At 42.0% G+C, this 13,682-nt stretch overlaps 1 protein-coding gene across 1 annotated transcript; it reads right to left on the bottom strand.

Annotated features, from left to right (window-relative positions):
* Positions 1–707: 707 nt before the first annotated feature.
* On the bottom strand, positions 708–13,105 carry LOC128266339 (homeobox protein slou). The gene is made up of 4 exons (XM_053002796.1): positions 11,548–13,105; positions 10,059–10,317; positions 4,375–4,655; positions 708–1,278 (listed from the first exon to the last, which is right to left on the bottom strand). The coding sequence occupies exons 1-4, from the start codon at positions 12,775–12,777 to the stop codon at positions 1,063–1,065; spliced, it is 1,986 nt and encodes a 661-aa protein (XP_052858756.1). The 5' UTR covers positions 12,778–13,105; the 3' UTR covers positions 708–1,062.
* Between the last annotated feature and the right edge of the window lie 577 nt (positions 13,106–13,682).

Below are 13,682 nucleotides of genomic sequence, written 5' to 3'. Positions count from 1 at the left end.
CAAAGTACTTAAGCAAAGCTTTAAACAAATGTAAAACAAAAATTGTTAATAAATTATTTAAGCGAAAATGAAAGAAATCCGGTGGCAAAAGAGTGAAATAATTCCGTATGCACCCGCACAAAAAACAGTGTGAGTCCTGGCGTAATAGATATAATGGGATTTTCCGGGGCCCACTCGCTTGCTTACTTTTGGGCACCGCTGTCAGCGACAGACGCAGTCAATCCGCATCGGGCCCAAATGACCGGTCATGCATGGATTTCTCGATTTCTGTTTCAATTATACGCATCTTGGCCCACACTCACACACAAACACACTCACACACACACTCGCTGAGGCGATTATAATATCAATGAGCTGGAGGTGTGTGCGCGTGAATTTATTCATTTGCTTGTCACTGTTTTGACAACCTCTCGCCGCCCGACTTCACGGCAACAGGAAGATATAGTCGGCAGCCAGCCGGCGGCAGGCCGGAGCATTGTGTCACCCAAATCGGATTAAGGATTCGTATTCGCATCCGTTTGCCACATAAATGAGTGGCCGGGTGTGAGTGTTTGAGCCGCTCATGGCAAATAAGAAGCAAATTTAAAATTTTACACTTGACTTAGCATTGTTGTCCTCCCATTTCACACGATATATCGTTTTTTGCCCTCGCCACCCCAAAGACTCTACGAGATACGAGTGCATAGTCAATATCCGGTCTGGGTAGTTTTTAAAATGTTTATTTTTTACTTGACATTTATGCAATTTTTGGTTTGCTCTTTTTGATTTTGCTTGCCACTTAAACGCTAGAAGTAGTTGTATAATTTAATTCTAGATATGGCGTTCGAGGTTCTAAGCACTAGCATAGCATATTTATACAATAACTATATACATTATGTAATCGAAGCAAATAACAAAGGTCATCTCGGTCCGAATACTAAACACACACATAAAGCAGTTTGACGTTTACAGTTTGTCCTTGAAGGCCATTGATCCGCCTTCGGCCGCAGGTCCTCTTCCGCTCACGTCCGACCTGCCTCGCTTTTCGAACAGTTGCAACAATCGCTGTTGCATCTTGCAATTTTATGAGTGCGAATGGCTGAGGTGGTGGGCGCCCAGGGGGTGGAAGTAGGGTCCGTACGGCGGATAGGGCACCGCATGCGAGTACAGAAGTCCGCTGGCGTACGCCCCCGGTCCGAAGGAGCCGCCGCCGGGCGGGGGAATGGTGGGGGAGTTCACGTCCATGCCGGGGTTCTGCTTCTTCCACTTGGTGCGACGATTCTGGAACCAGATTTTAACCTGCAATTGGGCAACAGGGATAGTTTTTAATAAACTTATTTATTTTTTTTATTCCGAGTGGCTTGACATTATGTGGTTTTCATTTTTAGGGGGCACTCCAAAAAAAAAATTATTTTTAAACAATTTAAATTCATTTTGTACTCTTATAAGTTTTAATCAACATGAGTGGAAAATGTTCATATTTGATAATAAACCAGAAAGGGAGAAGAATTCGGCAAGCCGAAGTTTATATTCCCTTTCAGCTACTGCAAAATGTAAATATTCTTTATAACAACATTATTCCGATTTGTTTGGCTATAAATCAGGGACAATTATTCCGTTATCGTTAATAAAATTAACACCGTTATACTGAAATAATAAAACATTTTGTAAGAATAGCTTAAGATTTGTCCAAGTTTTGTCTTCGGCTAGTTTAAAAAAATGATTTCGAGAAAAATTCTAGTTATAAGTATTGTAAAATCATACTGCCGCCGAACAAAAATGTAGACATTTTTGCCGACATCCATCTTTTGGTATGTTATTTTTAAGACCATAAAACACCTTTTAAGACAAAAAAAACTAAGTTTTTTTCAAAATTCTAGACAGGCTTACCCCCTTAAAGAATATTTAATTTTTGCAATGGCTGAAAGGGTATTAAAACTTCGGCTTGCCGAAGTTTATTTTCTTTCTTGATTTCGTTTATTTTTATGATTGTTTCAATGGGAGCCTTATCATATATTAAAATTAAAAACGTAATTCAAAAATGTCAAATTATTACTATATTTATTTATAAATTTTATTTTATATTTTTTTTATACACAACCAGCAACACTTTTAGGAAAGTTTCACGCAGATAGCTTTAAAACGGACCATTTTTCGCAGAATCGGACGGACGGGCGGACAGACGGACATGGCTAGATAGACTGACTCTGATCAAGAATATACTCTTTAGGGATGGAACTTCTTCACTACGCTGCAAACTTCTGACTGACATAATAATAATACCCTCTGCAATGGTATAAAAATAAAAATAAACATAATAAACATATTACATAGTAGGGGATTTGAACCCGGGTCCAAAAAATCTACGCAATGTTAGATGTTCCAAGACATTAACCCTCTAGGCTAAATATTTTAGAAAATTCTTTTCCAATTATAGGGGATTTTTTTTTACGTTTTAGTCATAAATACTAGTGACTGTTTATATATATATATATATATATATATATATATATATATATAAGAAAACCGACCAAATCGTCAGGTGGGGCGAAACCGTAACTCTTTTTGTATCTTGCTGATGGATCATATAACAGAATTATAGTTTATACCAAAAGATCGATAATTGCTGTACAAAATATATTTATCTTTTTAGTTATTGCGGTCTTAAAATTTTTTGCTATATATTTGTTCGGTACTTCGATTAATTTTGAGCTACATAGAAATTGAGTGAAAGGAACTGTCTTGCTATGGCTTTCCAGCTTTGCTTTTAAAAAGACAATTTGTTTACTGGCATTTGCTTGGAGAATGCATTTCTCCGAAACAGTGACCCTCAAAAACTAAAACCTTCATTTTGCCAAACCAGCTCAAAATGAGGCAATATTATGTTGGATTATTTTGATATTGTTTGACTCAATATCACCACTTCTTGAAATTTAAGAAGATCAACTCTTCTCGCTTGTTCAAAGGTTAAGCCACTTAGCCAAGAAGGGGCAAAAACAAACACGAACGGCTTTCTTAACATCCGAAGATGTAAGGAAAAAAATATTTAAGAACAAGAAAATAGCAAAACAAAATAAGCAATAAGCTGGAAAAGACAAATTGGTGCTATTCGAAAAGCAAAAAAAAAAACCGGAATAGAAAGTCTAACAAAGAATCAAATACATTATTTTTATATAAGAAACAAAAAATTTGTTCCACCCCTTTTGAGAATAAGGACAAAAGGGGAACGCTAGAGTACAGTTCCTTGACTATCAGATACCCATTACTCAGCTAACAAATTTCAAATTAAATATTCTCTCAGAAAACAATCGGGTTTTAGCTAGCCGAAATGCATTGACAACACTGCAAGCAAAGAGCGAGCAGCACCCCACTACCCGCTACAACGACACTGTCTTATGTGCTGTCGGCACACACACATTAACAAGTTTCACCGTGCAAATTACTCACGCAATTAAGGTGCGTGCACTTATTTGTATGTGTGCTCTCCGCTGCTCTTCGTGCTCGAATTCCGTTTTTTAAAAATGCAGTGACATCATAGCAAAACGAATTACGTTGGCAATTACCCAATATCTTCTTAAATTATATCTCGATTTTGATAATTCTTGTGTCTACCAATAGATATGTCCAAAACCCACACACAAAGTCTAATAACTAAGAGTGGCAGACACACTTTTGCAGATGGCTCCGTTTTGAAATTAACTTGCGCTGTCTTGTTTTGTTTTTAATTGACACTTGTTCTACATTTAATAAGATGTCTTGATAATTTTTTCGGCAATCAATAAAAATAATAATTTAAACATTTGGTATACGTATATAAGAACTTAAAATTTTTTTTATTTAATGTTTTTTACCACCGATTTTTTTATCAAAACATGGACATTTATTCATTAAAAAAATCATTATTACAACAAAATATGAACAACTAACTATTGCACTAGTTGTTATTTTATTTTATTATTTTAAATGGCTTTGAGAACCCTTGCTTGTTGTTGTTATTTATCAATAAATGTACTTTTATTCATTATAAACATCATACAAAACAAGTAAGGAAGTAAACTTTATATGCCCTTACAACTATTTCCAAAACTATATGCAACCAAATATTGCACTAGTTGTAATTTTTTTTTCCAAACATTTGCTTTAAAAACCTTTGTTACTCCCGTTAGACTTTGATTTTCCCAAAACCCATTAACTTGTATTTTTGTTGTTGTCGTTAACCCAAAAAGGTGGCAGATTTTTACTCGTTCTAACCCCTTATGAGCATTACATATATATATTTTCATAATATCATAATTTCTTTAAATATTTTGTGGCATTTTTGATTGTTAAATTAAATGAATCCCAATAAAGGAATATATCTGACTGCATTATTATAAATATGAAAACATATATTACCTGTGTCTCCGTTAAACTTAAGCTGAGGGCCAAGTTGAGCCGCTCGCAGACGCTAAGATATCGGGTGGTCTTGAACTTGTTCTCCAGAGAAACCAGCTGCTCGTAGGTGAAGGCAGTGCGAGCTCTTCGAGGCTTTGATCCACCCCCTCCGCCTCCACCGCCGGATTTCCCATCCCCGTTGCGACTGCCTCCCTTCTTGGAGTCCGTCTCGCTACTGGGATCGTCGATATCGCTGCCGTCGTCGCACAAATCGTCCTGATCCATGTCGTTCAGGTCCTGGGCTGCAGGAAAAAAAACAGAGATATGAGTTGTTTATTTCTGCGTGTCCTTCACTTGGTACGAATCAACCGGCTCGGGCCATCCATCACCGGCAAATATCACTGTCCTGGGAGATTGCAAACGGAAATCAATCACCTCGGCCACCGCATCATTGTTGGATTAATTGGAATTTTTCGGCACATGTTGGCGCACATGTGACCGCCGAATGACTGTGTCGGAACTCATCAAGTGAACGTGAAGGGGACGGAGTGTCTGGTTCCGTTGATAGCCATGATTCGACAACCAAAATTCAATTAAGGCAGTTCGTTAACTGGCTAACTGTGCCCGTGGGTGTGTCTCTCAGCGAAACTTCAGTCAACAATTCGGCTAATATTTTTGACTCTCTGATTGCATCATAATATAAATACGCTAGCCAAATACAGTAATTTAAATATTGTAAGCCGTTAAGAACTTAGCTTGTTAACAATTTTCTCAGTTGTCGAAAAGCAAATTTGCGGTGAACCCCTTTCAAGGCTGAGGAATCGATTCAGCCATGCGAAAAAGGGTCGCCAAAGTGTCAGCCCTCCGTCCAGGATGTTCGCTTTGGTCCTGGTAATTGGCTAACATGATTGGCCGTGTTTGCATGAAATAGAGGGAAACTGGGGAGCGCGGTGAGTGCGCTTAAAAGTGCACCATAGGCTGGGCGGCAATTAAACCGAAAATTAACGTGAACGCTTCATTTAATATTTAACGAATTTCGCGATGGCCGCAGAGCGGGCACTGCCATTATCGCTGGTAATGGGCTGTGGAGTGTTTGCAGGCACTTTGATATGCATTAATGGCACATTAGATGCCCGCCTGTCCATCAATACCTAACCGATTCGAGCTGAGTCGACGACTGGCCCTGACCACAATTGGTTTGAGTCAATTGAATTAACAGCCCCCCAAAACCAACGGGGAGGAATCGGCAGACAGACGCTTAATGCGCTGTCAAACAAACGCGAAAAGTTCAAAGGGCAGTGGAAAATCAGGGAGGAAGGTGGAAAGCCGGCCTGGCTAATAAGCGTTGGAACCACAATTTAGCAGGGCGAAAGCGGGTGCCTAATTGCGCTGTCCATTCAACTGCAACTTGCCGTTTGCGTAATGTCTGGCATTAAGGGAAAGAGGAAACCCTGTCGGACCAAAATTGACGTTTAATTAAACTTAAAGGATTATCCACATTTGCGTTAAATAACCTATAATTTGTATCCCTTTACTAACAAAATCAATCGTTATTTACAATTACGATTTAAGCAATGATTAAGTAGTACTACATATTTCAGAATCAGATGGTTTAAGAAAGAGTTACATTTTTTAACAATTGTCATCGAAGAGAAAATCGATGCAATTTGTTTCTTGTTAAGTTAAAGCCAAATAAGAAAATATTTCTGGAATTTGATATGTTTAGAGTCCTTTTGAAAGGAACAGCAACTAATAATTATAATATATGTAATAATATTATTATCCCAATATATATATATTTAGTTTAGCGCTCCATTAAAAGCTCAAATCATTCCTACGAGTCTTATTTGTCTAGCGTCTGCCATTAACAAAATTGCTGCTGGTAATTATAATTTTAACGAAAGCACTTCGTAAGCATTTTTGATGATTTGGCAGAGGAAAGGGTCGAAAAGAAGAGAGTCTCACATGCACAGTGAAATTTCCAAAGGTATGAAAGACAGAGGGTGGCTGAAAATACAACATACAATTTATGCTTAATTATGAAACTCGAGTGTTAATTACCACAAACTGGCGCATAATTTAGCCCACACACACAGATACTGCCCCGAAATGGCTTAAACTTTGACATTTTTTGTGCTGTGGCAATCATTGTAATCGCATCCGCCCGACCAATTCGACCCCGGGGAGCATTTGTCCTCTCATTTCGCCATTTTCATAAAATAATAAATGAGTTGCTGATGGACGGATATTCTCGTAAAACGAGCCGAGCTCTCAGGCTCTGGAAATTGTCGCCTAACTTGACTTTACGGCAACTGCATGGCGGCAAAATGGAACTCGTCCTTACACACACAAGCAGGCACACAGAGACACAGACAGGCAGGACTCCCCCGAGTCCACACACCCATACAATGGCATTGGAGAGAGCGAACAAGAGAGAGCGCCAAATTGAGTGCTGAAAAAGAATAAAAGTTTTCGCAGCCATTTTACATTTTTGTTTCGGGGGTTGGTTTGCCTCTGTTTGTGCTCCATTCTCCGCTTCGTTCCGCCCACATTTAAATGTTGGCCACCCTCGTATTTTCCTACCCTCCCCTCCACTCCCTCAACAACTTGGTTATCGCTTGTTTTTTCATATGACTTTTGGGGCGCATTTCAGTTGCTTTCATGGCTATCTGGATTATGCAGACAATATGTGGCTTTATTGTTGCAAATTTGCCTAGCTCGTGTTGTTAGTTTTATGTTTTGCAATTTAAATGAAATGCAAATTGCTGCGCCTAAAACGCAATGAACGGCGCCTTCGAGAATTGTAGCCAGCCCCGGCGTATGCGTATTATTTATGAATTATTAACCAGCTGCAGCTGTCAAGTTAAGTCCGCAAAGGAGTGTGCTGGTGACATAAAATCTAATTAGTCGCAATGACAAAGGGCCGCATAATTACGCTAATCTGAACCGAAGCGACGGCAGCGGCGGCATTAACACCTCCTCCCAGTAGGCCATAAAATGGGGAGTTTTCCTGGCCATCTGAGTGTGTGTGTGTGACAGCGCCATTGAAGCGCCTAATGAATGTGCGGTAATTAAGTACCTTGCTAATTAATGACTACAGCAACACCAAAACCAACACCAACCAACAATCGTTGAATGCCAGCCGGCAAACAGTGCGTATGCGTGATGCTCACACACTCGCACTTGGCTGTCTGTCTATATGTCTTTCTCTATGCGAGTGTTTGTGTGTGTATAACCGGCCTAGGGGTTGCCGGAAACGGCCAACAACATAATTATTTCCAACATCATTATCGTGGCGAAGTTTCCCCGGCTGCCTGGCCGCCTCCATTTCAGTGCCACCACTCGACTCCACATACCAAGCCTCTTTCATGCGGTCGTTGGCGGGGCCATTGAGTCGGTTTTATTAGCAGTTATACTCGCATCCCTCGCCTGCCATTGATGAAGTTAATTGTGTTTTATTAACACAAACACAATTGCACAAACAGCTAGCCAACAACCAAAGCCAGCGATGGCCGATAATGTTTCGTTGATAATGGTAATGATGTTGATGTGGATGGTCATGCCAGCGATTGCCATTTTCCGTCCCTATAACTTCCTACATTCGCGCTTAACGAATTGGACCATAAAATAGTGTAAGTGAAGGAGTTTAAAACGGGTTAATTAGTTGGCAATTTACAAATAAAATTATTCAAAAAGAATGGGTTCATAAAACCAATCGGACACAGTCGAACTTCGCTAAATATAATATCCATATTTCTAAATGAAAAGAATAATAATTTCAAATACTTTCAATTATTATTATTTGAAATATTTACATATTTATTTATTGATTTTAATGAAAATTTATCAGAGTTTTGCTATCATAAAGTTATATAATACAACTTGATCACTTTGGACGACAATGCATGTAGTGACGATGCGAACCAAGAGCGTGTGCATAGGAGACTACTATATATAGCCGTAGAATTAAAAATCTTCTGCGATGGTCCGATCGTAAGGAGTAATACAACAACCGTAAGGTATCGCTAAATTAATAGGGATTGCCTACCAAGACTTTAAGAAAATTTATTGATTTAGGATAGACGGCGGTGAAAGTGACACTAAACATTTTAATTTTCAAGTGGAGTTCTTGAGCTTGGGTTGGTAAATATTACACTTTTTTAACACAGTTTGAATTTTATTCAAAATACGTCTCGAATGACACCAAATTTGCTTGGGTCCGAAGCTCCGTTTAAATGTAATTCAAAAAATATAAAATATCTTAAATCAAATTTTGTGACGAAAAATGATTAAGCATTCGACTAAATGAATACACTGTGTAGGCAAAATACCTGGATGAAGCGGTCCGAATGGAAACATTTAAAAAGTGTATTTATTTACTCAATTACTTCTTAATTTTTTGTCACACAATTTGATATCAGAAACTGAATATGTTGAAGGTGCGATGGTCTAGACTTTTTTACCTCGTTAAGAGGTGTTTTTGTTTGATACAATATAAAGCACAGAATTTAAATTTCCTCACTTGACCTTTATCTTGTATATGCGTAAATTGTACTAGTAGAGAGTCGCACAAAATAGAATCACATTTCCTTGGTTTCCTAAACCAATCCGTTTGCCAATAATGTCAACGCATTTTATAATCAGATCAAAAGCAGCGTTTAAACAAATCGCACCGAACTTAAACTTAAGCTCCACCAGCCATAAAACCCATGACCATCCACATCAACATTATTCTTTTTCCTGTTTTTGGAGCTTTGGCCAGCAGCTTAGTGATGGTATCGCCATGCCCCCCGCCCAAAACAACTTCAATCAAATTTGCAAATTTTTATTTGAGCAATTTCTTTGCACCGAGCCAAGCATGAAAATCAATTAATTTTCAGCAAAATTTTAGCCAGCCACCGAAAAGAAAAAACGGCATCGAAATAATCATTGGAAAATCGAAACCTGATCCGCAGCAAGACAAACAGTTAGAAGGAAAAAATGAGAGTGAAAAGGAAATGTAGCTCCCCATTTGGCGATGGGTTTTCCCCAATTAAAACATCAATCAATCAATTAAAAGCAATTCTATTGAAAATCCTTATTGGATATGAGTGCAGCTTTTTGGTCTAAACAAGTTTGCGTTTTGAAAAACGAAGATTGCCAGCCTCGCAATGCAGAGATCCTTTTTGGTTGTTCTGGCATTTGCGCATTTGTTTGCAATGGAATAGCCAAAATATAAATGCTTTCACGGCCAGCATAAGCAAACCACCCAAACACCCACCCACTCGTTCCTACGTGACTTCCGCCAGAAGGCAGGCAACGCTAAAATCCCAGGGCCTTAAAACGGTAGATTCCGGCTTGGAGAGGAATACAGAAAAGCAAATTCAAAATCGAAACATACCTAAAACGAGTATAAATATAACATGCACCATCCACAATCATCCTGGCAAAAAAAAACAAAAAAAAACAGGTCGTGGGCGAGGAAGGGGAAAAGAAACCAAACTGTTTTCTGCTGCAGGTGCTCTGCCCGTTGCCGTGCCTCCCCTTTTTATTGGCCGTGTATTTGAGCACGGAGTGACAGAGACACTCGGGGGAACGTGTTAAGTGGGCGTGCCATGAATTTCCACCGATTTCAATCAAATCAGACAGCTAGCCATCAAGGTTTCTTGCGATCCAAGGGGTGTGAGCTCCAAGTTGCTCGGATCAATGGAGAAAGCATTACTCACCGGACATGTCCTCGCTGTGATCGTCATCCAATCGCTCCTGCATTTCCTCGTCCCTCTCGTAGCTCCACTGCCGTGGATGGCCAAATTGACCAATTGGCAACTTGTTGCCTGTAAACTTGTTCGGATCCAGGATGTTTTCCACGGAAAACGCCAACCGTTTTGTGGCAGCGTCTCGCTCACTGGATGCACTGGTCGAGGCGGAGTTTGGATTTGCGGTGGCATTACTGTTCACCGATCGCGTCAGGTCCACTGGACAGACCTGTAGAAGAAAACATATAAGGGTCAGACATTTTATATTTTTTTAATCATTTCCATTTCACGAATCGAAACTGATACACAGTGCTAAGGCTGTTTCTTGCAAACAGCAAACAGCAAAACAAACTGTTTTGGCCGTATCTTTTATAAAAGCAATATATTAAATTAATAAAAAGGATCCGTCTGTCTGTCTGTCTGTCTGTCTGTCTGTCTGTCTGTCTGTCTGTCTGTCTGTCCGACTTTATATTGTATATGGGTCGAGATATTTAATAATAAAACCTAGATTTTGGGATTTGACATGCTCACTCTAACGCCCACAAGTCGGTAAAGTTTAGTTATTGGGCTGTATAGGTTTGTTCGGTCAATAACTCTCGACTCAACAAAAATCTTCCAAATCGAATTAGCAAAAATACAATTTTTTGGTAAATGACGCTCGTAAAACCCGGTTGTTTCCTTAAGCCATATCTGGTTTGGTTAGCCGAGTAACTCGACTATTGCGTTCCTTGCTGTTTGATAAAAACATATTTGTTCTAAGTACCTTATTTTAACTCTTTGGTACATAGTTAAGCCGTTGAGTCGCTTACTTAACTTTTGCTTCCAAGGAAAAAATATACTTGGGGCATACGGTATTTAAACGGGTGATACCTTGTTCAACATTCATACCATTCCCGTTAAATTCTAGAAATGTTTTTGAAAGACAAGAATAAAGAAAGATATGTTGACAAGCCAAAAAACACGACCATATTAAAGAACATCGAAGCTAAGTTGATTTTCCAATGCATTTTTCGATCTTTCCCATTAAAGGATATACGAAAACTAAAACTGTTATTCTGAAATAGTGTATTCGTAAAGATTTAAAAACAGCGATAAAGTTCCGACTTTTATACTACCTGCAAATATTTCTAGTATAACTATAATAACTGAGAGACTAGATTGCGTAGAAACGGACGGACAGATGTACATGACCAAATCTACTCTTCTACCGATTCTGATCAAGTATATATATACTCGGAAATGTATTTTCTAGTGCGCATAAAAATAAATATTCTTCACATTGAATTTATGTTTTTTTTTAATATAAACCCTATTAAAAGTTGTGTGTGTAAACTTTTTAAATTGCACAAATGCGTAACTAATATAATCCTTTGTTATGTGTTAAGCCATTTGAAAGTAAGAAATTAAAGACTACCTTGCAATTATTCGGAATACTTCGCTTTCATTCGCTTTCACTTACCGACGGCGTGCTGTGCGATCCATCGTTGCTGTCCTCGTCGTTTCCATCGACGTTGAGCTCCTCGCTGGTGTCGCTCCGCGCATAGTTGGCCGCCGCGATCTGTCGCGAAGTGGCCGCCGCAGCAGCCGCCGCCGCCGCCAGCCCGCCCAACTGTATTCGGAACCCGTAGTCACTGAGGTCGCGGCCACTGGGCGAGCCTGAGCTGGTGTTGGAGGCGGAGGTGGTGGCGTTGGCGTTGGTCACGGAATGGGCAGCGGATGCCGAGGCGGAGGTGCTGGGAGCCTGGGTCGTGCGCGCCGCCACCGCGGCAACCAGCTTGATCCGCTCGAGATCCATGTCCGGAGCGGCTACCTGCTGCTGCTGAGAGGCATGAGCCGGATTCTGGGGCGGATCGATGGGTGGGCTCAGCTGCTGATCGGACAGCATGGCCGGGGAAGTGGGTGGCGACAGGGGCGACGTGGCCGGCGAGGGCGGGGCTGTGGTGCTGCTGGGGGCCCTCAAGTGGAAGACCGAAGCCGCATGCGGGTGCGGATGGGGATGGGGCTGTGGGTGTGGGTGTGGGTGCGGATGATGTTGATGTTGATGGTGCTGGTGTTGGTGCTGGTGATGGTGCATGTGCTGCTGGGCGGCGGCCAGGAACTGTGGGTTCTGCAGCAGATGCGGATGCTGCTGCAGCAAGGCCGCATGTGGATGCTGCAGTGGCTCCGGCCGGGCTAAATGGCGCACGGCATTCAGTTCCAGGAGCTTTCGCTGCTGGGCAGGTGAGGAGAACGACGCAGACCCCAATGAAGCGGGGGGAGATTGCGAGCGGCGTGGATTGCTGTGCGTGTTGTGGTTTGTTAGACTGCTGTTGTTGTTGAGATTGGGCTTTTCCTTTTCCGCGGATTCCTCTTGCATGGGACTCAACCGGCTGAGCAGGCTGCCCGACTCACTGCTCATCTGCTTGAGCCGTTCGAGGGAGCATCTCAGCTCCTGCTCCTGCTTTCCCGCTGCCGCTGGGCCATTGGCACTGATGATGAACTTGGGTATCTTGGGCGCCGGCGGTGTGCTTCCGCCTCCGGCCACCGAACCCGGCTCAGTACTGGCCACTTTCGGCGAGGCGTTCGACTTGGGCGAGTCGGGGTTCGAGTTGGGACTCATCAGGCCACCGACGGCCACGGCGGCGGCGGCGGCGGCGGGCTGGGTTGCAATGTCGCTGGCCTTTTGCGCCGGCGATTGCAGCATGACCATGTTTAAGTCTTCGGGAATATTGTCTAATATGCACTGGGTGTTTGCTGGGTGTTCACTGGCAATTCACTGGGAGTTCACTGCGCGTTGCGTGTCCTGTCACTTTGAGGGCAAGCAATCGACTAAATCTGGATCTGCCGATATCCGAAGTGGCCGCCGCTGCTTTAGCGTTGCTGCCGTCCGGCGTCCGTTTATCCTGGGCGTAATCCGCGCGCGACGACTCACACGCTCAAGAGTCAGAAGCGTAATGAGGGTTGTTTCCGCTTTCTCCGTCTCCGAGCTGCGTGCTGGGAGCTGCGTGCTGCGAGCTGCGAGTTGGTAATCCAACAGATGTGTGCCTGTGGCAAGTCAACTGCTAAATGCTGCTGCTGCTGGTGGCTGTGACACTGGTGGTGATGGTGGTGGTTTCCGCTTTGAGTGACTCTCTATGCGCCACTCTCCACGCCCACCGATGAGTGGTTCTTTGAGTGGATTGGCTCCTCCTGCCGCGGCACTAATCTCTACTAGCATCTAATGATTTAATTTGCCTTCCACTCGTTAGCAAATGTAATGGTCTGTTGCAGGTCTAAGCCACAGCAGCAGGACCAAGAGCAGGGGACGGGGACGAGGTCCTCGGCGCCGAGAGAGGCGAGTCCTGGAGAGTCCTGTTTTACATAGTTCTCCACTCAGCTGTAATAGCCACCCGAGGAAAGAATGGCCAGCTAGCCTCTGCCTCCCGAGGATGTGAGTAATTGCCAAATTATTTAGCGCAAAATTTGTTTGTTTATGCGGTCGGGTGCTTGCGAAATGGATCTCAACTTTTTGCACATTCCTCGGCGTTTTTATTTTGCTGTACACGTTGTTGCCCGTTGTGTGATGAGTTTTCTTTGCTTTCGGCATGCCTGGTTTGCTCTTAGTGATTTATGCAT

The sequence above is a fragment of the Drosophila gunungcola genome, chromosome 3R, assembly GCF_025200985.1.
Source record: "Drosophila gunungcola strain Sukarami chromosome 3R, Dgunungcola_SK_2, whole genome shotgun sequence".
In the NCBI taxonomy this organism is placed as follows: Eukaryota; Metazoa; Arthropoda; class Insecta; order Diptera; family Drosophilidae; genus Drosophila; species Drosophila gunungcola.
The sequence above is the reverse complement of the archived record's forward strand: the minus strand, read 5'-3'. Positions and strand labels throughout refer to the sequence as shown.